General features: G+C 44.5%; 1 protein-coding gene across 4 annotated transcripts in view; it reads left to right on the top strand.

Moving 5' to 3' along the window:
- The first annotated feature begins 1,035 nt into the window (after positions 1-1,035).
- The window catches only part of DZIP1 (DAZ interacting zinc finger protein 1), a 63,834-nt gene continuing 41,817 nt past the window's right edge, over positions 1,036-23,052 (top strand). For 2 of the 4 annotated variants that reach the window (XM_076009338.1, XM_076009337.1), the window contains exons 1-9: positions 1,036-1,333; positions 2,026-2,123; positions 2,493-2,706; positions 3,422-3,660; positions 3,788-4,342; positions 10,599-10,683; positions 13,458-13,582; positions 18,959-19,120; positions 21,066-21,203. In XM_076009338.1, coding sequence (XP_075865453.1) covers positions 3,658-3,660; positions 3,788-4,342; positions 10,599-10,683; positions 13,458-13,582; positions 18,959-19,120; positions 21,066-21,203 — 1,068 coding nt within the window. In that variant the 5' untranslated portion in view covers positions 1,036-1,333; positions 2,026-2,123; positions 2,493-2,706; positions 3,422-3,657. The remainder of the gene's footprint in view (positions 1,334-2,025; positions 2,124-2,492; positions 2,707-3,421; positions 3,661-3,787; positions 4,343-10,598; positions 10,684-13,457; positions 13,583-18,958; positions 19,121-21,065; positions 21,204-23,052) is intronic. The other 2 variants (XM_076009335.1, XM_076009336.1) reach the window with 2 other exon arrangements.

Below are 23,052 nucleotides of genomic sequence, written 5' to 3' on the forward strand. Positions count from 1 at the left end.
CTACCTCCTAGCACCGGAACTTTCTACCTAGACATTTTTACCCAGAGTATTTTTTTTATGGGGATCTTGAATATTCTTTCAAATTCAAAGCATTCAAAATTAGCCAAATTTAAAATCTCACCATGGCTGTCCTGGGCCTTATGATTTCAAATAAAGCTAAAGCAAGGGAATCAACATAAATACGGATTGAGCTATTATTATGTTCGAAGTCTTGTGCTAAAGTTGGTACAAGATTGATTCAGTCATAGAGAAGCACAAGGAAAGGCACTTGCAGACAACAGTGACATATCTAGTAAAAATTCCGTGGCTACTTCTTTCTAATTTAAGAACCATTTTTTTTTCTACAAAAGAAACTCAAATTTTGCAAAATATGCACTTAATTTTCTCAATCTCAGTCGATCTCATGGTGATAAAATGGTATGTACGTACTTTCTGGACTACTCGTTATTTAAAAATACTGAATTCTGCCCCAGTGTCAGACCACTTGTTCCAGTTTCTATTCCTATTAAAGAATAGGAACACTACTCCTAGCCCATGGCTTCTCCCCCCAACTCTCACTGCCTGATTTTCTACCAACAGAGGTCCACGCTTTTTCATCCGAAAGAGGGTATAACGGGAAGAGAAGCAGACACCTACGTGGGGTTCAATCCTAGAGTGGTCTGTCAAAAAGTCCCTAATCTAGTTTTCCACGTCACTCAAATGCAGGGGCTGCATTAAACAGCCTCTTCAAGGTCCCTTGCATCTGCAGACTTCTGCGATTAAAATGCATCTCATCTTGGAAGAATTCACGTAAAGTCCCTGCAGGAAATCGGTTGCTGAGGCCCAGGCCAACCAGAGTGTAGGAGCGAATCTGGTTACTCTTTGAAAAGCCTTCCCGGGGTGAGCATCCCGCGCCTGCAACGGAGAGCGCCCCGGCACCACGTGTCTGCGCCAGCTGCCGGATTGGCGGAGCGCATTTTAGCGCTGCGGTCTAGACCCGCGCGGTCCCGCCCAGCTGCCAGAGGAGCCGGGCGGCGCAGGGAAGAGGCAGAAAGGAGATCGCGCAGGGGAGGGGGGCGGGAGGGGGGTGGGGGATCCCGAGTTGTCCGCGGCCCGGAGTCTGCGAGGACCCGGAGCGGCGCCGAGGCGACCCGTCTCGCCACAACTTGCCCAGGCGAGACACACGTTTCAGCCTGCGCCCTGCGAGAAGGAGCCGGCCCGCCTCTCGCAGCTCGGCAGCTCCCCGGCCTCTGCGGGCCCTGCCTGCGCCAGCAGCGCCCCTCGGATCTGGGTCCCCCGTGTCGCCCCCGTCCGCTTGCAGCGCCCGGCGCCCGCCCAGGAGCGCGCAGCTGGGGTGAGCCGAGACCGGGATGCGCCCGGCGCCCGCGGGAGCCGGTGGTAGACTGGGCGTCTCAGTGCGGGCGAAGCCGGGCCCTCCGCCGCCTCTGCCAGGCGCGAGCCGAGCCACTGCAGATCCATCCAGCCGGGGACGCCGCCGCAGCCCCCACTCCCTGTCTGCCTTCCAAGGAGGGGCGCCAAGGCCCCAGAGCAGCCCGCGTCCCTCGGCCTTTGTCTCTGCGGATTCGGCTGGCCGGCCGTGCCACGCGCCCGGGACGGGAGACGCCGCGCAAGGCTGGGGGGCCCTGCCCAGGATCGGGGACGGAGGGAACGGGAAAGCGTGCCCCCTTCTTAGCGTTCCGGCCATCTTGTGACCGAGAGTCCACCGAAGGGGGCAAGGATGGCCAGCGGCTCGGCGCCCCAGGCTGGAGTGGGGGCGGCGAGCAGGAATGGGCGCCTTGGGCCCGCGCGCCTCCGTGCCAGGACCGCAGTGGGGCGAGCTGGCCGCCCCCACACTCAGCTCTCGGCCCCGAGCATGGGTTAATGATCTCCAACAAGCCAGAGGCAGCGAAATAGAAGGGATAAGGGGCCGGGAGCTGACAGTTCCTTAACTAAGGGCCTAAGTCGTTCTATGGGTTTTTTTTTTTTTTTATTCACGTGGTCCTTTGGCAAATTCTGAACGCCTTCTCCGTGTCGGTCCTGCGCTAGGTGCTGGGGATATATCGGTGAGCAAGAGAGACCACAGCCCTTGTTCCCGCTGATCCTGTAGCCCAGTGGATGGAGCCCAGAGTCCACAGACCTGCCAGGTCGGTGTCCTGATGCCCTTAAGCAGATGGGGAAACTTGAGGGCAAGGGGTGACATAATTTGCTCTAGGTCAGGCAGCAGGTATCTGGAAGACTCGATCTTTGAACGGTCAGTCTTTAGGACTTTTATGCTAGGCTGCAGTGAATCGTTAATAGTTCTTTTTAATCTAAAGGCCCATTAAAAATGATTTGTACGTATAATTTACATGAAGCCATAGGAAGTGCATGCTTTATTTCCTGGATACTTTTGTATGGGTTTGTTTCTGGTTCGCAATATCTGGAAAGTGCTAAAAATATTTGATATTAGAACTTTGCTTCCAGTTACTCTGAATTGTATTTTCCTTTCTTCTGTTCATATATTTGGCTGTTAGGAAAGAAAAAAAAATTCCTGATGGTTGGTCCAAGCAGGGACTCCCCGGTGGATTGAGGAATGTCTGGCTTTTCCTCAGTTTATCGATATCTGTGGTAACCACTGGTGGCCCCCAAAAGACCCAAAGAATGAGAGGCCTGAGGTCTACGAGTTGCTGCTAAAAGTATTTTAGCCTCTCCAGAAAACAGAATGCAGCCGCCAGCCAAGTTGGTAAGGTAAATAAATACCATGGGCTTGTAAAACTTGATGATAAAGCTGGTGGTTAAAGTTCCCCTTCATCTGTTTTTGTCTTCAGTATTTTGAGAATGTATGCTTTTGGAAAGACAAGTATTACATATCTGGAGAAGTTCTTTGGTTTGTACTTTTATCAAAATGTAGTATTTAGGATGCCAACCCATAGAAGACTCCACTTAGAAAGTATCTTGGATGCAAGAAATTTAGAAAGCCTGCTATCAAATATGATGAACTACAAATTTAATTTTGTAAACGTGCTTGAGGTTTAACACGCAAAATGCACCCTTACAGTGTACAATTCGATGAATTTTGACAAATGTATATACCCAGGTAATCGACAGCACAATCAAAATGTAGAACATTTTCTGTTACCCCAGAAGTTTTCTCATGCCCTTTTGCAGCCAGTCCCCCTCCGCCCATTTAATTTTATAGAGCTTTATTGCTTGACGTTCTCTAAATTGTGTGTAAAAGATGAGGATGAATAAGATATTTCCAATCTCAAAATCTAGGGCATGGACAGGAGTAAATAAGCATAGGATGGCAGCTAGGACCCGAAGTTCCCAAGGGCGTGTCTTCCCACGCCTGCCTTAGGGACGTGGAGTGGCCCTCCGCAAAGGCCAGGGCGGGTGGTGCCCTGTCGGGGTGGGAAGATGTGCCTACTCGGGCTCGTCCACGAGGTCTTCTCTGGTCCCGCAGGGCCCTGGGCGCACGCTGAGCGCGCGGCGCGCCCTTTCCTCCGTCCGGACCTGGGCGCTGCCATAGCAACGGCCTGGACGCCCAGACCTTAGGCCGCCGCCGCCGCCGCTGGGGACCCGGCCTTCTCCAGCTCCCGAGGCGAGTGGCGGCGGCGGCCTGCGAGGCGGCCCCAGCCGGGTAGACGAGACCGGCCCGCACGTCCGGTGCAAGCAGAGGCGGCGGATTGGCATACAAGGATGGTAAGAGGCGGGAGGCCGGGGGTGCCCTCCCGGGGAGGCCGGGCTGCGAACCACCGACCCGGCCCGACGGGACGCCCGCCTCCCATCCCACCCCCGCCTCCCGCCGTGCTCTCTCTCTCTCCCGCAGCCCTTCCAGAAGCACGTCTACTACCCCCTCGCCGGCTGCCCCGAGGGACCCGAAGCCTCTGCGGCCGCCGCGGGCGCTGCTGCCATGGCCTGCGTCCCCCCCAGCTCGGCTTCGGGCCCCGTGCCCTTCTTCCAGTTCAGGCCGCGGCTGGAGAGCGTGGACTGGCGGCGGCTGAGCGCCATCGACGTGGACAAGGTGGCGGGGGCCGTGGACGTGCTGACGCTGCAGGAGAACATCATGAACATCACCTTCTGCAAGCTGGAGGACGAGAAGTGCCCGCACTGCCAGTCCGGGGTGGACCCGGTGCTGCTGAAGCTCATCCGCCTGGCGCAGCTCACCATCGAGTACCTGCTGCACTCGCAGGAGTTCCTCACCTCGCAGCTGCGCACCCTGGAGGAGCGGCTGCGCCTGAGCCACAGCGACGGCGAGCAGAGCAAGAAGCTGATCTCCAAGCAGGCTGGGGAGATCAAGCTGCTCAAGGAAGAGTGTAAACGCAGGAAGAAGATGATCTCCACCCAGCAGCTGATGATCGAGGCCAAAGCCAGCTATTACCAGGTGGGGCACCGCACTTGTGAGCATATTCATAATCCAGTAAGTCGACACAGTTCCCATTTGAGAGGCCTTACCTGTATCACCACTCTTAAAGATTTGCACTGGATGTCAGGAGACAAAGCCTACTTAAGGAAGAACAGTCATTTTAGCCAACAAATGACATGGCTGAATACCTTCTGCAGACAACCAGGGGATTAATAATTAAACAACTAACGTTGTCAGCAGTTTTATTGAAGTCCTTTAAGTACTGATTGTTCAAACCGTTTCCTCCTCCTAATCGCTGTCATGAAAAATCAACCATGCACAGATTGCTGTTGGTCAGCCCCAAATGATCTGGGATGTTTAAATTTGTGGGTTTTCTCTCATTTTTTAAAAATTTTGAAATATTTTCAAACTGACAGAAAAGTTGCCAGACGAGTACAAATAACTTTCATATGCCTTTAACCCAGATTCACCAATTATTAACTTTCTTCGCATTTTCTCTATCTCTATATACATATCGTTATTACTTTTTAAACCATTTCACAGTGAGTTGAATCCTCCTACATATTTCGATATGTATATTTCCTAAGAGCAAGAACATCCACTTACATAATAATAGTATCTTAAAGAATGAGACATTTTCATTTTTCTGGTCTTCATATCTAACTGTTATAGATTAGACATTGAGTCCAAGATAAATATTGCAATTTTTGAATATAACAGAAACCAAAGCATGTCCTTTTTATGGATTAGTGGGAGGAAGTTCAAAAGGTATAAACAATGTTTGATAAAGATATCGAAGTAAGCAACAGATTGACAAGATTAATTTTACACCCATACTTTCTAGTCATTTTGGCTAACTATGGTTTAAACGCCCTCATTGGATTTAGGACTATTGGGGCAGAAGCTTGCCTGAATGTTGGAGAACTGGGTTTAGGGCAGAAAAAGTGGAGCAATTAGCATTCCTTAGGACTAACCCAGCAGGAATGCTGAGAGAAGTGTACTTAAGATAGGTGAACAGTTGGAAAGAACAGTGTTAGAAAGACTAGTGTTTGACTTTGGATAGACAACCCTGAGGTATAATCTTCGAATGGTATTTAACATCACTAATTGCCTATTTGTTTTGTAAATGCAATTTAAAAATTAAGTATTTATAAATAGTGCTAAGATGGCTTTTTTCTTGTACAATGAATAGAATGGATTTTATGTAAACGTTTTAAAAAAGTACATTATACTCTAGCTTTGGTAGTCATCTACTGAAAGGTTAAAATCTGTAACATACAGAAATTCTATGTTTATAAATTTTTTTATTCCTTTGGTTACCATAGAAATAGCTGTTAGTAAGTAAAGATTTTTGAAATGTGAATGATATGTAAGGACAAAGAGATAATGACTCAACTTTATTAAACGAGTGACACTTGCCAACTCCTGACAGACAACTCCACAGACTCTAAATGACACTGTTGACTGGTATGCTCAGGTGTGACCTCAAAGAGGTAGGCGTGACTAGACCATCTTTTCCTACTTAATGTAGTACAGGTACACTCTGTTCCCTGTTAAATGGCTTGCCATTATGTTTTTATTGAGTCTGTGTGTGTAACAATTCCAGAGTTTGACTGCCTGCATTTGAATCCTAGCTGTCCACTGAGCAAGCTGTTTAATTTCTAAACCTTAGTTTCCTTGTCTGGAAAATGGGGACATTAATAGTACCTGTTAGGGCTGGTCTCAGAACTCCATTAGATCTGCAGTCCTCTGCAGATCCCCATTAGATCTGGACTCCCCCCTCCCCAAAGCAAAAATTGCCTTCCATGAACTTAGGAACTGGGCTGCACAGCAGGAGGTGAGCAGAGGTGAGCAGGAGGCGAGCAAGCTAAGCTTCATCTGTATTATCTGCATTTACAGCTGCTTCCCATCATTGACATCACCACCTGAGCTCTGCACCCCACCCCCACCCCCACCCCGGTCCGTGAAAGAATTGTCTTCCATGAAACCAGTCCCTGGTGCCAAATAGGTTGGGGACCGCTGCATTAGGTGATGCACAAGAAGCATGGTTTCTGCAGTGGCTTCCCAGTAGTGAGCTGTGACAACCCGTGATCTCTTTGTGAATTGCAGACCTTTTTTAGGAGCCCGCTGAATAATGGGGAGTATAGAAAAGACGGCCATAGGCCACGGTACGGATGCTGTAGGAATTAGTGATTCATAAGCCGGTGGGTTCCATGATGTTATAATCATTGTAACTCCAGGTTTGTACAGTGGGGATGTTTGGCCCCTGATAAAATTTGTGGAAAGACAATTGATTTTGTTTAAATAGTTATTTAACTTTAAGATGCAGTCATGAATTTATGTTTAATAGAGACCTCCCAACAGCTGGGGAAGTCTGATGGCCATGTATAAAGGCCAGTGTGTACCAATGATCTAACTATCAAATTATTTTTAAAATTTTCAAAATTTCAATATACCAGCACTGTGCTTGCCAGTGGATTATAACAGGACTTAGACTCATTGTAAGAAGACCTTGTGTTTACATAGCTGAAATACTCAGATTCCTCTTCATGTGCCAGCAACACAGGCAGATTTTGGCAGATTTTTATCAGTGAATTTCTGCTCCTGGTTCCAATTATTCAGCTATTTGAGTTGGAGACAAGTGTTGGGGAGTAGAGAAAGCATGCATTTTGCAATCAGAGAGATATAGGTTAAAATATACGACTGATAATACTGACTTAGTGTTTCTGAGCTCTGACTTCTTCATGGATACAGTGGTTGCTGTGGAAATTAAATAAGATAAGGATGTGACAGGATCTGTCCCAGTAGGCACAGCGGGAATGTTGGTTTCTTTATCCACCATTCCCGGCAGTTGTCTTAGAGAGGTCTCAAAAAACATCTGGAAGAATAAAGAGCTTCCATCCTACTTAGTTTTGGTGAAGGAAGGAATCCTGAGTTCTCATGTTAATTTCTTTACACTAAATCTTTTTCATGTTTTCATAATTCAACATATTCTATCTTTGAGATTATTAAAGAAAGAGCATCAGATTCTTTTCTGTGAATGGTTAATAGAGTGATCACTTTTCTTAATTCATCATGTTCCTTTTTTTCCTTATCTAACATGCTTTAAGGGATACTTCTTCCATATAGAAGTTTATCTCATTCATCTGTATATAAAATTAATCTATATTGGCCGGGCGCTGTGGCTCACGCCTGTAATCCTAGCTCTTGGGAGGCCGAGGCGGGCGGATTGCTCAAGGTCAGGAGTTCAAAACCAGCCTGAGCAAGAGCGAGACCCCGTCTCTACTATAAATAGAAAGAAATTAATTGGCCAACTGATATATATATAAAAAAAAAAATTAGCCGGGCATGGTGGTGCATGCCTGTAGTCCCAGCTACCCGGGAGGCTGAGGCAGAAGGATCACTCCAGCCCAGGAGTTTGAGGTTGCTGTGAGCTAGGCTGACGCCACGGCACTCACTCTAGCCTGGGCAACAAAGCGAGACTCTGTCTCAAAAAAAAAAAAAAAATTAATCTATATTAATGCATACATACACACACATTTATCATGTATATATAACTATCTTTTTAAGAAAATTCAAAAAGGTTTAGAGGATAAATTTTTTTTTTAGAGGATAATTTTTTTTTTTTTTTGAGACAGGGTCTCTGTTGCTCAGGCTAGCATGCAGTGGTATCATCATAGCTCAATGCAACCTCAAACTCCTGGGCTCAAGCAATCCTCCTACCTCAGCCTCCCGAGTAGCTGGGACTATAGGCATGTACCATCACACCAGGCTAATTTTTCTATTTTTTGTAGAGACAGGGTCTCACTCTTATTCTGGCTGGTCTCGAACTCCTGGCCTCAAGCACCCCTCCCGCTTCGGCCTCCTAGAGTGCTAGGTTTATAGGCTTGAGCCACCTCACCCAGACTCAACAGTTATCTCTTTTATTCTTAGCTTTTTCTGATTTATTTCTTCTGCAATGATGTTTTGGCTCTTATTTTGTTTTTCGCATTTTATGTTTATTTTTTCACCTCATTCCAGTTTTTAAGAAACCATCTTGTTTTTATAGAATACACGCTCCTCTTGTGTTCTGCGGTGTGAACGAAGAGATTGTAAAGAACATCTTTTTTGTTCCTTCCTTGATTTATAGAGCCCCCTGCCCTCAGTAATTTTTATCTTTGCATGCCGTTTTCCCCCTTTCTTCCTTTCTTTCTCGTCTCTCTTCCTTCTTTCCTTCCCTCCTCCCTCCCCCTTTCCCTCTTTCCTCCCCTCCCCAATAGGGTGGTGTGTTTACACCATCTCTGTCATTACTGTGCCATTTCTCTCATCTTACTCATGCTTGGACAGAGTGGCAGTATTACAGCTTGAAGGCTGGGTATGTCGTGTTCCTATTTGCTGTAGCCTGAGGGAATTGGAGGTTGCAAAGGGCTGGTATCAGATGGAACAACTTGTTGGAGTCCCTTCTGGCCACATGTGAACACAGGTGTCGCCAGGGAATGAGGAAGGCAGGGTGTCCTCTTCCTTTCTTTTCCACACAGCCCCGGAGCCTACATCGTAGTCAGTGCGGGCAGTCCCTGAAGTCCTGTGGGTGAACCAGAGCAGTTATCATGAGCAGAAGAGATGCTTTAAGGATTCTCCGAAATGCAGTTGCTGAGAAATATGCCAGAACGTCGGTTTTAGAAACCAAAGACCGAAGTCTGGATGCAGTTAGACTGAGTAAGAGCACGGCAGGATGGTGAACAGAACGTATTCAATGACATAACAGAGATGAAAATAGCAAAATCTAGACTGAGAGAAACTCTGCAGGACAAGCTTTGGTCCCGTCAGCAAAAGGATAGCAAGGAAAAAAGAGGGGCAGGAGAAACCTATGGACTGGTAGAGAGTTAAGAGACCTAAAAACCAGTTTCAGGAGTTGGGCCCCATTTGGATCCTGTTCCAAAACAAACTGAAATTTTTTCCTAAGACAATATGTGAAATATTAGGGAAAGACAAACAAATGGTTGGGTATTATCGATATTAAGGATTTAGTTTTCACATTTTAGAATGTGGAATAATGGTATTATTATTGTGTTAAAAGAAAGTCTTTTTAGAGATATATTCGGAAATACTTACAAGTGGGATTTACTTCACAGTAATCCAGGGGTGAGGCTACAGATGAAGCAAATGAAATTTTTGCCTAAAATTTGAATCAATGTTAAAGTGGAAAAATGGAGATATCGGTGGAATTGATTTTTTTTTTCTCAGAAAATTCATTTTAGTAGGCCATATATTTTTCCACACATTTTTTTTTAGTCACGTATTAATGCCTTGCTCTGGGGATAAAGCCATGGATAGGACAGGCAGAGTCCGTGCCCTCAGGAAGCTACATTCTAGATTCTGGAGGGAATGGACAGGAAGCACTAAACCAGTGAAATAAATAAATGTGAAAATATTAGCTGGTGAGATGTACACTGATGAAAATAAGACAATGTGACGTGGCAGTGACTGGCGGGAGGATCTCCAGGGAAGATCTCGTTGAGGACGTATGGTCATCCCCAGTAAGAAAGGTCCTCCATGAACGACATCTTGAATGCCAGGAAGGCGCCAGCCACAGGAGGGTCTAGGCAACGTCAGGCAAGGAACAGAGAATGCAAAGAAAGGCTCTGAGGTTGGCGTGCTTGAGGGATAGAAAGAAGGCTAGCGTGGCTGGAGTGTCATGAACAAGTTGTTGGTGATAGGGTGGGAGCCACCAGTCTGGCAGGAACAGCATCAGGGCTTCCAGAATACACCAGAAGGGCTACTTTAACTGTGATGAGACGGTCTTTACTGCCTTGTGTCCAGTTTGGGAAGAATGCCCTAATTTTATATTTCTCTTTGTAGTCATGCTCTCAGTATCTTTCTTTTTTTTTTTGAGACAGAGTCTCGCTTTGTTGCCCAGGCTAGAGTGAGTGCCATGGTGTCAGCCTAGCTCACAGCAACCTCAAACTCCTGGGCTCAGGTGATCCTCCTGCCTCAGCCTCCCGAGTAGCTGGGACTACAGGCATGTGCCACCATGTCCAGCTAATATTTTCTATATATTTTTAGTTGTCCAGCTAATTTCTTTCTATTTTTAGTAGAGACGGGGTCTCACTCTTGCTCAGGCTGGTCTTGAACTCCTGACCTCAAGCGATCCCAGCCTATGCTCTCAGTATCTCTTGCCAGGGTGGTGTATTTGTGGGAGAAAGCCCCAAGGAGGTGGTACTTCAGGTACCTGAATTTTAATTACAATTAAGATGCTCATTACAGACACTTGGATCTGTTGCTGTCTCCTTTTCAGTGCCATTTCTGTGACAAGGCCTTTATGAACCAAGCTTTTCTACAAAGTCACATTCAGCGCCGCCACCCTGAAGATTCTCACCTTGGTGAGTAATGGGCTCTGTTTCAGCATTATTCTCTTTCTGCCCCCTTTTTCTTTTTGCAGCGATACATGGTCCAATGCATTTCTCAATCCTTTGAAAAGAAAGCATCCTAGTCCTTGTTCTTTCAGTAAGTGAACATCAAGCCCTTACTATGCCTGTGCAGGGCACTGGGTGCTGGGGTACAGCCACAAGCAAAACCAGAGTCCTGTTCTCCCGAGTCTTACATTCTAATTGTGGAACTAAGGAGACACATTTAACCAAACAAGCCATTCTTTTCAATGAGGCAGGTGTGATGAAGATCATAATACAGGAGAATAGGGTGGGGAGTGACTCTGGGTTGTCAAGGAAGGCCTCGCCAAGGAGGCAAATATGTATTCTGAGACTGTAAATGAGGAGGAGGTTTCAGCCTGGTGAAAACCTGGGAAAAGAGTGTCCCAGGCCAAGGGATAGCCAGTTGTAAGGGTTGTGAGGGGCAGCAGGCTGCATGTTTGCGGGACGGCGGGAGGCTGGTGCAGGTGAGTGAGTGAGTAAGGCCATGGTGTACTGTGAGGCCAGAGAGGCGGGACCTGCTTACGGAGGCCGTGGGGGCCCTGGGCTGGAATGTGGGTGGAATGGGGAGCCCTTGGAGGATTTTAGGTAGGCAGGGACTTGATCTAAACTGGACCTTAAAATGACCCTGCTAGCTGCAGGCGGACATTACACTGTAGGGTGACAGTGGAAACAGAAGGATCAGTGAGGAGGCTGTAGCCATGACCCGGTGAGGGAGTTGGTAGCTTCAACTCGTGTGGTCCGGAGCAGGTGGGAGGTGAAGATGGAAAGGATGCATGTGGGCCCAGAGCCCATGGAGGTGTGACTCAGCGTGACAGCAAAAGAGAAGCACAGGTAATCCTGGGTTTCTGTCCTCCGTGTTTGGGTGCATGGCAGTGGTGTCTCCTGCCTGGGGTGGGACGCAGTTTGAAGGAGAATGGAGAATTTGTGTTGGCCAAGCGTACATTGACATCACACATACAATAGACGTGCAAGTGGGGGTGCTGGCAGGCTCCAGCTTGAGGTGGAGACCCAGGCTGGAGATCAAAACCCAGGACACGTTTGGCTAGGGCTGGGCTGGCTGAGATCACCTTGACAGAGAAGAGAAGATGGCGAGCCCAGCCCTGAGGCCCTTCCAATGCTAGGAGCTCCAGAAGAGCAGCGGCAGAGAGTGAGACGTAGCCTGTGTCAAGGCAGGAAGGAAACTTAGGGAGTGTGTTGTCATGGAAACCCAGGAAAAAGTATTTTTAAAAGGGTGCAATGGTCGGTTGTATTGAATGTTCCTACCGTGCAGAGTAAGGTGAAGACTGGGAATTGACCACTGTTGTCAAGATGAAGTTGTTGGTGACCTTGACTCAGCAGCTTCAGTGCACTGCAGGGGACAAAAGCCCGATTTTGGCGAGCTGAGCTGAGAATCGTGAGGGAGTGGTCCTATCAGATCCAGACATTGATTTTGGTAACGTTTGCTGGGAAGGAGAGCAGAGACAGGAGGCATCATATGGACATCGTCTGGGACCAAGGGAAAATTTTCATTTTGTTTGATGTGGGAGATACTAAGATGTGTTTGGGTGCTGATGGGAGCCAGAATATAGAGGTTGAAATAAAGATAGAAGAGAGGGGAGGGGCTTGGGGCTTACTATTGAAACGTTCTCAAAGCAAAGAATGCAAGGTGTCTTTCTCCACCAGCAGTTGAAAGCTTTCTGTAGATTGCTGCAGTAACCCACAGAATTTCTCGTTCTGGTCTTAGATGTTGGCAGTATCTAGATGTGTGTACTTGGCTTATTACTTAGTACCTGGGTTCCTTTCCTGCTCATTTCAGGTAAAGAGATTTATTCAGGGAATAGCTAAGCTTTGTAGAAACAAAATAAACAGGATACAATTCCATTTATAAGCCTTGGACCACTGATAAAATTGAGCAATATATTGGAAAAGTTTGAAATATTTTAATTAATCTATCATTCTTCAGCGTGAAACTGACCTTCTTTCTCTTCTGTTTCAGTATCTTACTCTATCTCATACTCATTCCAGAAAGGGTTTCAGACTCTGAAATGAGTATTATTTCTTCAGGTCATCTTTGAGATTCTGACTTTCTACTTTGGTTTCCATACCTTTCATGTCTGCACTCACAGACACATGTATATCCATTCAGTCATGTGTACATCTGCATGTAAGTACATGTACATAAGTATTCTTCCCTTCACTTGTTGCTTCCTTTTACAACTTTTCAGCCCCTCGCTTTTGCCCCGGTTGATAGGGTATAGTCCAAGTTTGCATTTCAAATGCCAGTGCCAGCCCTCTGCTTGTATTAGCCCTGACCGACTCCTCAGGAAAGTTCGGTGGGAGCTGGAAGGATTGGTGCCCGTATAGACATGAGCATGGTGGTACCTGCAGTGGAAGCCATTGCTTCCCTCCTCTGAGTGAGACAGGCATCTCTAAGAAGAGCTCAGGGTGCTGCTGGGTCACCATTATTGCTTCCTGAACAGGCCTCTCACACCGTCCCTCTAGGATAATCCAACCTCAACACAGCGGCTAAAAGAATCTGCTGAAAATAATTCAGTGCTCCAAAATAAACGAAGCACCCCAAATAAACACTTAAGAGCAAAAATTGGCTCAGGTGGCATGAAACAAGTAATAATATCCCAAGTAAGAGCAGCTTCCTTTGTCCTGTCAGTAGGCTCGTACCCCATATATAAGCTTTCAGATGCTTTTCCTAAGCGTCTGTGTGTTAATGAGATTTTCTGTTGCAACAGAGTATAGGAAAAAGGCACAGACGGATAAGCTCCAGGGTGAGATCGACGTGTTGAAGGAGCAGCTGCAGCTCACCCAGTCTCAGCTGGAGGCCGCACAGCACTCCCACGCAGTCAGACTGTCTAAGGTAAGGGGAAGAATTTGGAAACAAGGGTGTTTTCATTACAGTGGACTGTATGCAATTCAGTTGTGCCAGGGACTCTAATAAACAGATGACACATAGGAGTTTGTACAACTAAATAAAATGTGATTGTATTTTCTATTGCCAGTCTGCTCTTTTTTTTTTTTTTGAGACAGAGTCTTGCATTGTTGCCCAGGCTAGAGTGAGTGCCGTGGCGTCAGCCTAGCTCACAGCAACCTCAAACTCCTGGGCTCGAGCAATCCTGCTGCCTCAGCCTCCTGAGTAGCTGGGACTACAGGCATGTGCCACCATGCCCGGCTATTTTTTTCTCTATATATTAGTTGGCCAATTAATTTCTTTCTATTTATAGTAGAGATGGGATCTCGCTCTTGCTCAGGCTGGTTTTGAACCCCTGACCTAGAGCAGTCCACCTGCCTCGGCCTCCCAGAGTGCTAGGATTATAGACCAGTCTGCTCTTTAGTATCTCTCTGCCAGACACATCACTGAAAATATAGTTCTCTATTTTTTGAAAGTTTTTTAAAATTGAGGTGAAATTTTCATAACATACAACTTTCCCCCCCCCCCTTTTTTTTTTTTTTTTTTTTTTTGAGACAGAGTCTCACTTTGTTGCCTAGGCTAGAGTGAGTGCCGTGGCGTCAGCCTAGCTCACAGCAACCTCAGACTCCTGGGCTCAAGCGATCCTTCTGTCTCAGCCTCCCAAGTAGCTGGGACTACAGGCATGCGCCACCATGCCCGGCTAATTTTTTCTATATATATTAGTTGGCCAATTAGTTTCTTTCTATTTATAGTAGAGACGGGGTCTCGCTCTTGCTCAGGCTGGTTTTGAACTCCCGACCTCGAGCAATCCGCCCGCCTCGGCCTCCCAGAGAGCTAGGATTACAGGCGTGAGCCACCGCGCCCGGCCTTTTTTCCCCCCTTTTGCTTAAAGTAATCTATATCTGTTTTCTTACATTATGTTTTCATGTGTCAGAAGTCTGACCCACTTCACACTGAGCTAAAATCAAGGCGTCAGGAGAGCCATGTTCCTTACTGGAGGCCATAGGAGAGAATATTTGCTGTTCATTTGGTTGTTGGCAGAATTTGGTTCCTGGCAGGTGTAGGGCCGAGGTCCACACCTTCATGCTGGCTGTCTGCTCCTGGTTGCCTTGTAAGGCTGCCCATGCTCCTTGGCTCTGGGTCCTCCTCCTCCATATTCAAAGCCACCAATAGCAGGTCGAGTCCCTCTCATCCATCAGATCTAGTCTGTGTTCATCCTTCTCATCTGTTTGACCCATGTGTCAGCCCCATGGGATGCTTGGTTATCTTGCTCAGAGTTACTCGGGGGTAACCAAGGACCGTAGGAGGAAAGAGGGTCATGCTGTGTTAGTTCTGACTGCTGTGGGTCATTGTGGTGGGTCCCGGTACCATGTATGTCATTTCTAATCCAACAGGATTGACCTCGATGCACTTAATGCAAAGACTAAGGCCATGAAAGAACATTTCTTTCCTTGTCCCTGTTGAAGTGACAGTATGCTCAGTTCTTCCTTGTTTCCCCCATGGGAAACAAAGTTATACAAGAAATATAACTTTCTAGGGGAAACAGCAGGTCATTTCACAGAATAAGTGACCTCTGTCTTCCACATGGCCTCTCTCTCTCTCTCTCTCTGTTTTAAATTGTGGTAAAACACATATAACATAAAACCATCTTAACCTTTTTTTAAGTGTACAGTTCAGTAGTGTTAAGTGTATTCACATTGTTGTACAACCAATCTCCGAAACGTTTTTATATTGCAAAACTGAAACTATATCCATTAAAGAACAATGCTCCACTACCCCCTCCTCCCAGCCCCTGGCAGCCATCATTCTACTTTCTGTCTTTGATTTTGACTACTCTAGATACCATATATGAATGGAATCACATGGCATTTGTCTTTTTGTCACTGGCTTATTTCACTTAGCATAATGTCCTCAAGATTTCTCTATGCTGTAGCATATGTCAGAATTTCCTTGCCCTTCAAGGCTGAATAATATTTCATTGTTTGTGTATGCCACATTTTGTTTATCCATTCATTTGTTGTTGTACACTTGGGTTGCTTCCATTTCTTAGCTCTTGTGAATGATGCTGCTGTGAACATGGGTGTTCTAATGTCTCTTTGAGACAGTTAACCATTTTACAGTGTATAATTCAGTAGCATTTAGTATATTCACAATATTGTGCAGCTACCAACTCTCTAGTTTCAAAATTTTTTTCAGCACCCCAGAAAAATAACCTGTACTCATTAAGTAATCACTCCCACTATCCCTCTGGTAACCACTAATCTTTTTGTCTCTGAAATTGCCTGTTCTGCATGTATCACACACACACACAAAAAAAACAATGTAATGTGTAACCTCTCGTGTCAGGCTTTTTTCACTTGGTATAATGTTTTTGAGGTTCATCTAAGTTGTAGCATGTATCAGTACTTTGTTCTGTCTTATTGCTGAATAATAGTCCATTATGTATATGTAGATACCATAATTTGTTTATCCAGTCATCTGCTGGTAGACATTAGGTTTGTTTCTACCTCTTGGCTGTGATGAATAATGCTGCTATAAACATTTGTCTGGAAGTTTCTATGTGGTCATTTTTCTCAAGTATATACCTAGGAGTGGAATTGCCGGGTCATACGATAATCCTATGTTCAACTTTTTGAAGAACCACCAAACTGTTTCCACATTAGCCACACCATTTTGTGTTTCTACCAGTAATGTTCATATTTCTTCACATTTTCATTAACACTTGTTATGCTTTGTTTTCTTAAAGCCATACTAGTGAGTGTGAAGTGATACCTCAGTTTTGATTTGTACTTTTGATTTGTAATAACCAGTGATGTTGAACATCTCTCCATGTGCTGTTGTTCATTTCTAATCTTTCTTTGCTGGTATTTTTATTTATTTGTTTTTTAAATTTTTTTAAATTTCAAAATAGTAAGGGGTTACAACTGTTTCTGTTACACAGATGCCTTGTATAATGCTTAAGTCAGAGCTTTTAGTCTGCCCATCACCACATTTCTATATCTTATTTGGAGAAATGTGTATTCAAGTCCTTTGCCCATTTTTTAATTGGATTGTTTGGGTGTTTTTTTTTTGTTTTTGAGTTGTAAGAATTCTTTATATACTCTGATAGTTTCATAGCTTTTGCTCTTATATTTAGATTCTTGATCCATTTTGAGTTAATTTTTTGCATATAGAGGGAGGTAGCTAGCGGTCCAGCTTTATTCTTTTGCATGTGGTTATTCAGTTGTCCCAGCACCATTTATTGAAGACACTAATTTTTCCCCATTGAATATTCTAGGCACCCTTGTTGAAAATCAGTGGCATAGATATTTGGGTTTGTTTCTGGACTCTGTTCCATTCCATTGGTCTTTATGTCGGTCCTTATGCGAATACCACATTATTTTGATTACTCTGGCTTCGTAGTAGTTGTTGAAATCTTTATTTCAACAACTGTGTGTCTTCCAACTTTATTCTTTTTCAATACTGTTTTGGTTATTTGGGACCCCTTGCAGTTCTGGGTGATTCTGACGACTGGTTTTTCCATTTCAGCAAAGAAGGCTATTGGAATGGGATTATAATGAATCTGTTGATTGCTTTGAGAGTAATGCCATTTTAACAATATTAATTCTTCCAGTACATCAATATGGGATGTCTTTCCATTTATTTAGCTGTTCTTTAATTTTTCAACAATGTTTTATAGTTTTCAGTATACAAGTCTTTCACCCTTTAGGTTAAATTTATTCTTAGGTATTTTATTCTTTTGGATACTATTGTAAATGGAATTGTTTTCCTCATTTCCTTTTTGGATTAATCATTCCTGGTACAGAGAAACAACTAGTTTTTGCATATTGACCTTGAACTCTGCAGTTTTGCTGAATGTTTATCACTTTACTAGGTTTTTTTTTGTAGGTTCTTTCTATGTGAGATTCTTTAAATGCTTGATAAAATTCACCAGTAAAGCCAATAGGTCCTGGATTTTTCTATTTTGGAAGGTTTGTGATTACTGAGTATAACTCTTTACTTGTTGAAAGTCTGTTGAGATTTTCTTTCTCTTCTTGAGTCAGCTTTGGTAATTTTTGTGTTTCTGGGAATTTGTCCATTTTGTCTAGATTATCTAATTTGTTGTTGTATAAGTTCATCATATTCTTTTACAATCCTTTTAATTTCCCTAAGGTCAATAGTAATGTCCTCACTTTAATTTCTTAGATTAGCTAAAGGTTTGTCAATTTTGTTGATCTTTGCAAAGATCCAACTTTTGGTTTCATTGATTCCCTTTTCTGCTTTTCTGTTTTCTATTTTCTCTTTGTTCTAATCTTATTTTCTTCCTTCTATTGGCTTTGGGTTTGGTTTGCTTATTTTCTTCCTTCTACTGGCTTTGGGTTTGGTTTGCTTATCTTCTTCTAGTTCCCTAGGGTATAAAAGTTAGGTTGTTGATTTAAGATCTGTCTTCTTTTTATGTGTAGGCTTTTATAGCTATAAATTTCCCTGTGAGCACTGATTTTGCTGCATCCCACAAGTTTTAGTATATTGTATTTTCATTCCTTCTTCTAAAACTATTTACTAATTTCCTTAATGAGATTTTCTTTGACCCATTGGCTGTTTAAGAATGTGTTGTTTAATTTCCATGTATTTGCCAGTTTTCTAGTTTTCCTTCTGTTATTGATTTCTGGTTTCATTCTATTGTGATCAGAGAAGATTCCTTGCATGATTTTAATTTTTTTAAATTTGAGAAGCACTTTCTGGACTAACATTTGCTCTCTCCTGGTGACTGTTGCAGGTACATTTAAGAAGAATGCATATTCTGACTTTTTTGGGTGTAGTGTTCCGTGCATGTCTGTTAGGTCCAGTCGGTTTATAGTGTTGTTCAAGTCCTCAATTTATATTAGCAAAACCTTGTCATTGAGAAATCAAGTGCTGAGTGACTAGACCTTTGAATCTAGCACCTATGAATCTGAATTTGTCTTTTCTGGGGGTGGGAAGGGGTTACTCTACCCAAACTGATACACTGCTGGGAAAAATTCTGCTACTGCTTAGTAGACTTTTTCTTTTAAAGTTTGTTTACATTTTACATATTAATGTATGACTTCTATACAAGTTCACAGAACACAGAAAGCTGGAGACCTTGGGCCTCTGAATTTGTTGGTATTTTAACTTATGTAGGGACAGGAGGATGGTGTGTGCTGCCTTTAGTTTAGAAAAATCATTGTGCACAGATCTGCCATTATAGGAAGTGTTATTACAAGCCTAACTCAAATAAGCAATTCTAGCCAACACATTTGAGGTGAGCCTACAACCATTTTTGCCTCATACCAGAACTTTTAAAGCCATGTATTAAAATAATTTCAGGAATATGAAATGCAAAAAACAAAAGAGCAAGACTTTCTGAAGTTATTTGATAGATGGAAAGAAGAAGAAAAGGAGAAACTGGTTGATGAAATGGAAAAAGTCAAGGAGATGTTCATGAAGGAGTTTAAAGAATTAACTTCCAAGAATTCAGCACTAGAATATGTAAGTATTAAACATAGAAGTTCTCATGGTATTGGTTGCCTTGAGGGGTGGTGTTAGGTGGGCATTATGGGCCAGGGGATGGAGGGATTACTTTAGGGTGCAGACATCCTCCTCCCTGAGAGTCTTGAGGGGCAGCATGATGCACACGAGGACAGAGTAAGTCCGAGATGTTGTTTTGCTAAGGGTGGGAGCTTTGACCCAAACCCCAGTGCGGAATACTCGTGGGGTGCATTCAGTCAGATCATAGAAGAGGGTCCCTCTTTTCTTATCTGGTTAGGTTAGCCTTGAACCCTAAACCCCCCTCCCTGAGTTTTGGAACTTCCCACTATCTTGTGGGAGGAGAAGGAAGCAGATCCAGAGAGACAGTGCCAGAACCTTTGCCTGTCCCCTCCTCAGCCAGGCTTGGCTGTACAGGAGCAAGCAGGATATGGCTACATGAGCCCCACTCCCTATGGGGACAGCCCTGGTCCACACTGCCCTGCTCACATGCACGGATGACACTTGAGCTCCTTCCTCAGAAAGTGGCCAGTGTCCGATCGCTAAGAATTCCAAGCTCACCTGCAGATTTGATCTGAAGCCTCTTTGGGGGAAAATGAAGGGAGCTGAGCGAAGGTCCTTGAGCTCCCTCTAGGGGCCAAAAAGTTCTATAACTAAAAATAGAGGGATATTTTTGGAATTCTGCTAAGGTCCTTCTCTAAAACTCTTTATTACTCCATCGTGGGGGTGGGCAAGCTATGGCCCACGGACTGAATCTGTCACACCACGTGTTTTCATATGGCCTGGTGGCTAAGAATGGTTTTTCCATATTTAAATGGTTGGAAAAAACAAAGACTATTAAGTGACTCGTGAAAATTACATGAAATTCACATTTCAGTGTCCATAAGTGAAGTTTTATTGGGATACAACTGTGCTTATTCATTTACACTCTACCTGTGGTGCTTTTGTGCTGGAGTGGTAGTGTTGAATGTTTTGTCTCAGACCTTGTGTCATAAATCTATGTGATTTATGACTGTCAATGTTGACCATGAGCACCTGGCTGAGGTAGTGTTTGTCAGGTTTCTCCACTGAAAAGTGACTCCTTTTCCCCCCTTTCCATGCTGTACTATTTATGTATTTATTTTTGAAACAAGATATTGCTCTGTCACCCAAGCTGGAGTGCAGTGGCCTCATCATACATAGCTCATTGCAGCCTTGAACTCCTGGGCTCAAGTCATTCTCCTGTCTCAGCCTCCCAAGTAGCTAGTACTATGGACCACCACGCACAGCTAATTTTTTTGTAGACCTAGAATCTCACTATGTTGCCCAGGCTGGTCTCAAACTCCTGGGCTCAAATGATCCTCCTGCCTGCCCCAACATCCCAAAGTGTTGGCATTACAGGAGTGAGCCACTGAGCCTGGCTCGTATTGCACTTTTTAAAATGAAGTCACTAGGAGCAGCCCACACTTAAGGAGTGAAGAAATATGCTCCTCCATCCTTTTGTTTTTGAAGTTAACATTTTACCTTCTGTGGTTTTCTAAGGGGTTTTGCTGCAAGTAACTTTGGCAATCACATCAAAAGCGAAGGGTAGAATTAAAATGTCATGTCCCTAATGGATTTACTGGACAGTGTTAGCCTCTTACTAAATTATAGTATCTTAAGAACCATCTGCACCCAGTTCTTCTGTTTCTGGTACCTGTCATATGCCCATCAAATTTTTTAAGACCCATTGTCCAAGAAAGTTAGGTTTTTCTTTCCGTTTTTCACCCTGTACGTGTTCTGTTGGAAAAACCAGAAAACAGTAGAAACAAGCCAGTCAAACCACAGGGAAGCGGATGGGGGGGGAACAAGGAGCATCTGGGAGAACAGTCAACTGCAAAATGTGGCTGCATGCACCCCAATTTTATTCTCTGTTCCCGTCTTACAAAAGTCTAGCATTTTACTGGTGGTCTTGAATTTTATCTTACAGCAACTGTCAGAAATCCAGAAGTCCAATATGCAGATTAAGTCCAACATAGGCACATTGAAAGATGCACACGAGTTTAAAGAAGACCGTTCTCCATACCCCCAGGATTTCCAAAATGTGATGCAGCTTCTAGATAGTCAGGTATGTAGAAGTGAGTGCCCACGGCAGTCCATGCCTTCCTTTTTCTTAGTGGAGTGATTATCTAATGTCGTCTGCAGAAAAAGTGTTTGTCTCCTGTGAAGATGACTAGCTCCATTTTTCTTGTCTCCTAAAACATGGAGCTTAGCTATAACAGACGCTCATTACATGCTTGCTGTGGACTAATAAATGTGGATATACAACAGTTGGCAAAACAATTTCATTTCTTCCCTGATGTAATACCAATTTGAATTAGTTAGGATTACTTAGTACTTATGTTTTTGTATTTTAGATGTAGCTCTCTATTTCCAAAGGCATAGAAAGGCACATTAAAGCACCAGATTTCTTTTTAGAACTTAAATAGACCGCTACATTGGTGAAATGAGGATCTTTTACATTTATCGAACAGAATAACTTTCATTTGGAAGTGAACCCTTGTCATCAGCACAATCTTCATAAGGGCTACTTTGGTCACAGTGGTTTAGAGGAACAATTTTTTTTGCCAGGAAACAAAGAGATTATATTTTATGAATTTAAGATTTAAAAAAAAATAAGCCTGTGTCATTATAAAAAAGAGAAGTGGGTTTTGAAAATAGGGACTGCTGCTGCTTGTTTTCATGCCTGTATCCTGCTGCCCTTCACCAAATCTGCCTTCTCCATTGCAGCCAGGCTGATCACATCCCTGTCCTGTCTAAAGTCCTTCAGTGACCTCCCAGTTTTCACAAAAAGAAGTACAGAATCCTTAGCGCACAGGCCCCTTCAAGGTTTGGACCCTGTGCCATCTCCCAGCGTTCTTTGCTTTTCCTGATGCTGGAGAGGCCCCGGCAGCCAGTGCTTCATAGAACACGGTCACTCTGTTGCCCGCGCTGGAGTGCCGTGGCGTCAGCCTCACTCGCAGCAACCTCAAACTCCTGGGCTCAAGCAGTCCTCCTGCCTCAGCCTCCCGAGTAGCTGGGACTACAGGCATGCACCACCATGCCCGGCTAATTTTTTCTATATATTTTTAGTTGGCCAATTAATTTCTTTCTATTTATAGTAGAGACAGGGTCTCGCTCTTGCTCAGGCTGGTCTCGAACTCCAGACTTCGAGCGATCCTCCCGCCTCGGCCTTCAGATGCTTTCTTACCTGTCTTGCATCTCCCAGTTTTCAGGACCCATCTCTTACTCATCCTCCAGCGTTCAGCCAGGATGGTACCTCTTCCAGAGAGTTCTCCTGAACCTCAGGCTATGACATTTCTGTAGTGCCGTACGTGGGACCTGAGCACATATACATTATAAGGGAGTTCTCTATCGCTGTGTCCACTTTCCTCCTGTGCAGAGCAAGGCCTGTCTCTTAATTCTCCAGTAACCTGCTGTGGCCGCCCAGCAAAGTGCCTGGTACCTGGTGGGAGACCAGGAGCTGTGTCCTGAACTGAACTGCTGACTGTCACTCCCAGCAGGCTGGAAACCACAGCTCTTCTCTCATGAATTGACAGGACGTGGTTATGAAATGCTAAGGTCCCACCTACATTTTTTTCTGTTACCTTCCTGTGAGCTGTGTTGTCAGTTTGCAGCCCATGGACTCAGAAGAAACCTTGATGTTTCCTTTTGGCCGTTTAGGTTGGCAAACTAGCACCTATTTCTATAAATAAAATTTTATTGGGACTCAGCCACACTCATTCATTTGCATCTTTTTTTGTTTTTATTGTTTTTTTGTTTTGAGACAGAGTCGCACTCTGTTGCCCGGGCTAGAGTGAGTGCCATGACATCAGCCTTGCTCACAGCAACCTCAATCTCCTGGGCTCAAGCGATCCTCCTGCCTCAGCCTCCCAAGTAGCTGGGACTACAGGCATGTGCCACCATGCCCAGCCAAG

This window comes from Microcebus murinus, chromosome 13 (genome assembly GCF_040939455.1).
Source record: "Microcebus murinus isolate Inina chromosome 13, M.murinus_Inina_mat1.0, whole genome shotgun sequence".
NCBI classification, from domain to species: Eukaryota; Metazoa; Chordata; class Mammalia; order Primates; family Cheirogaleidae; genus Microcebus; species Microcebus murinus.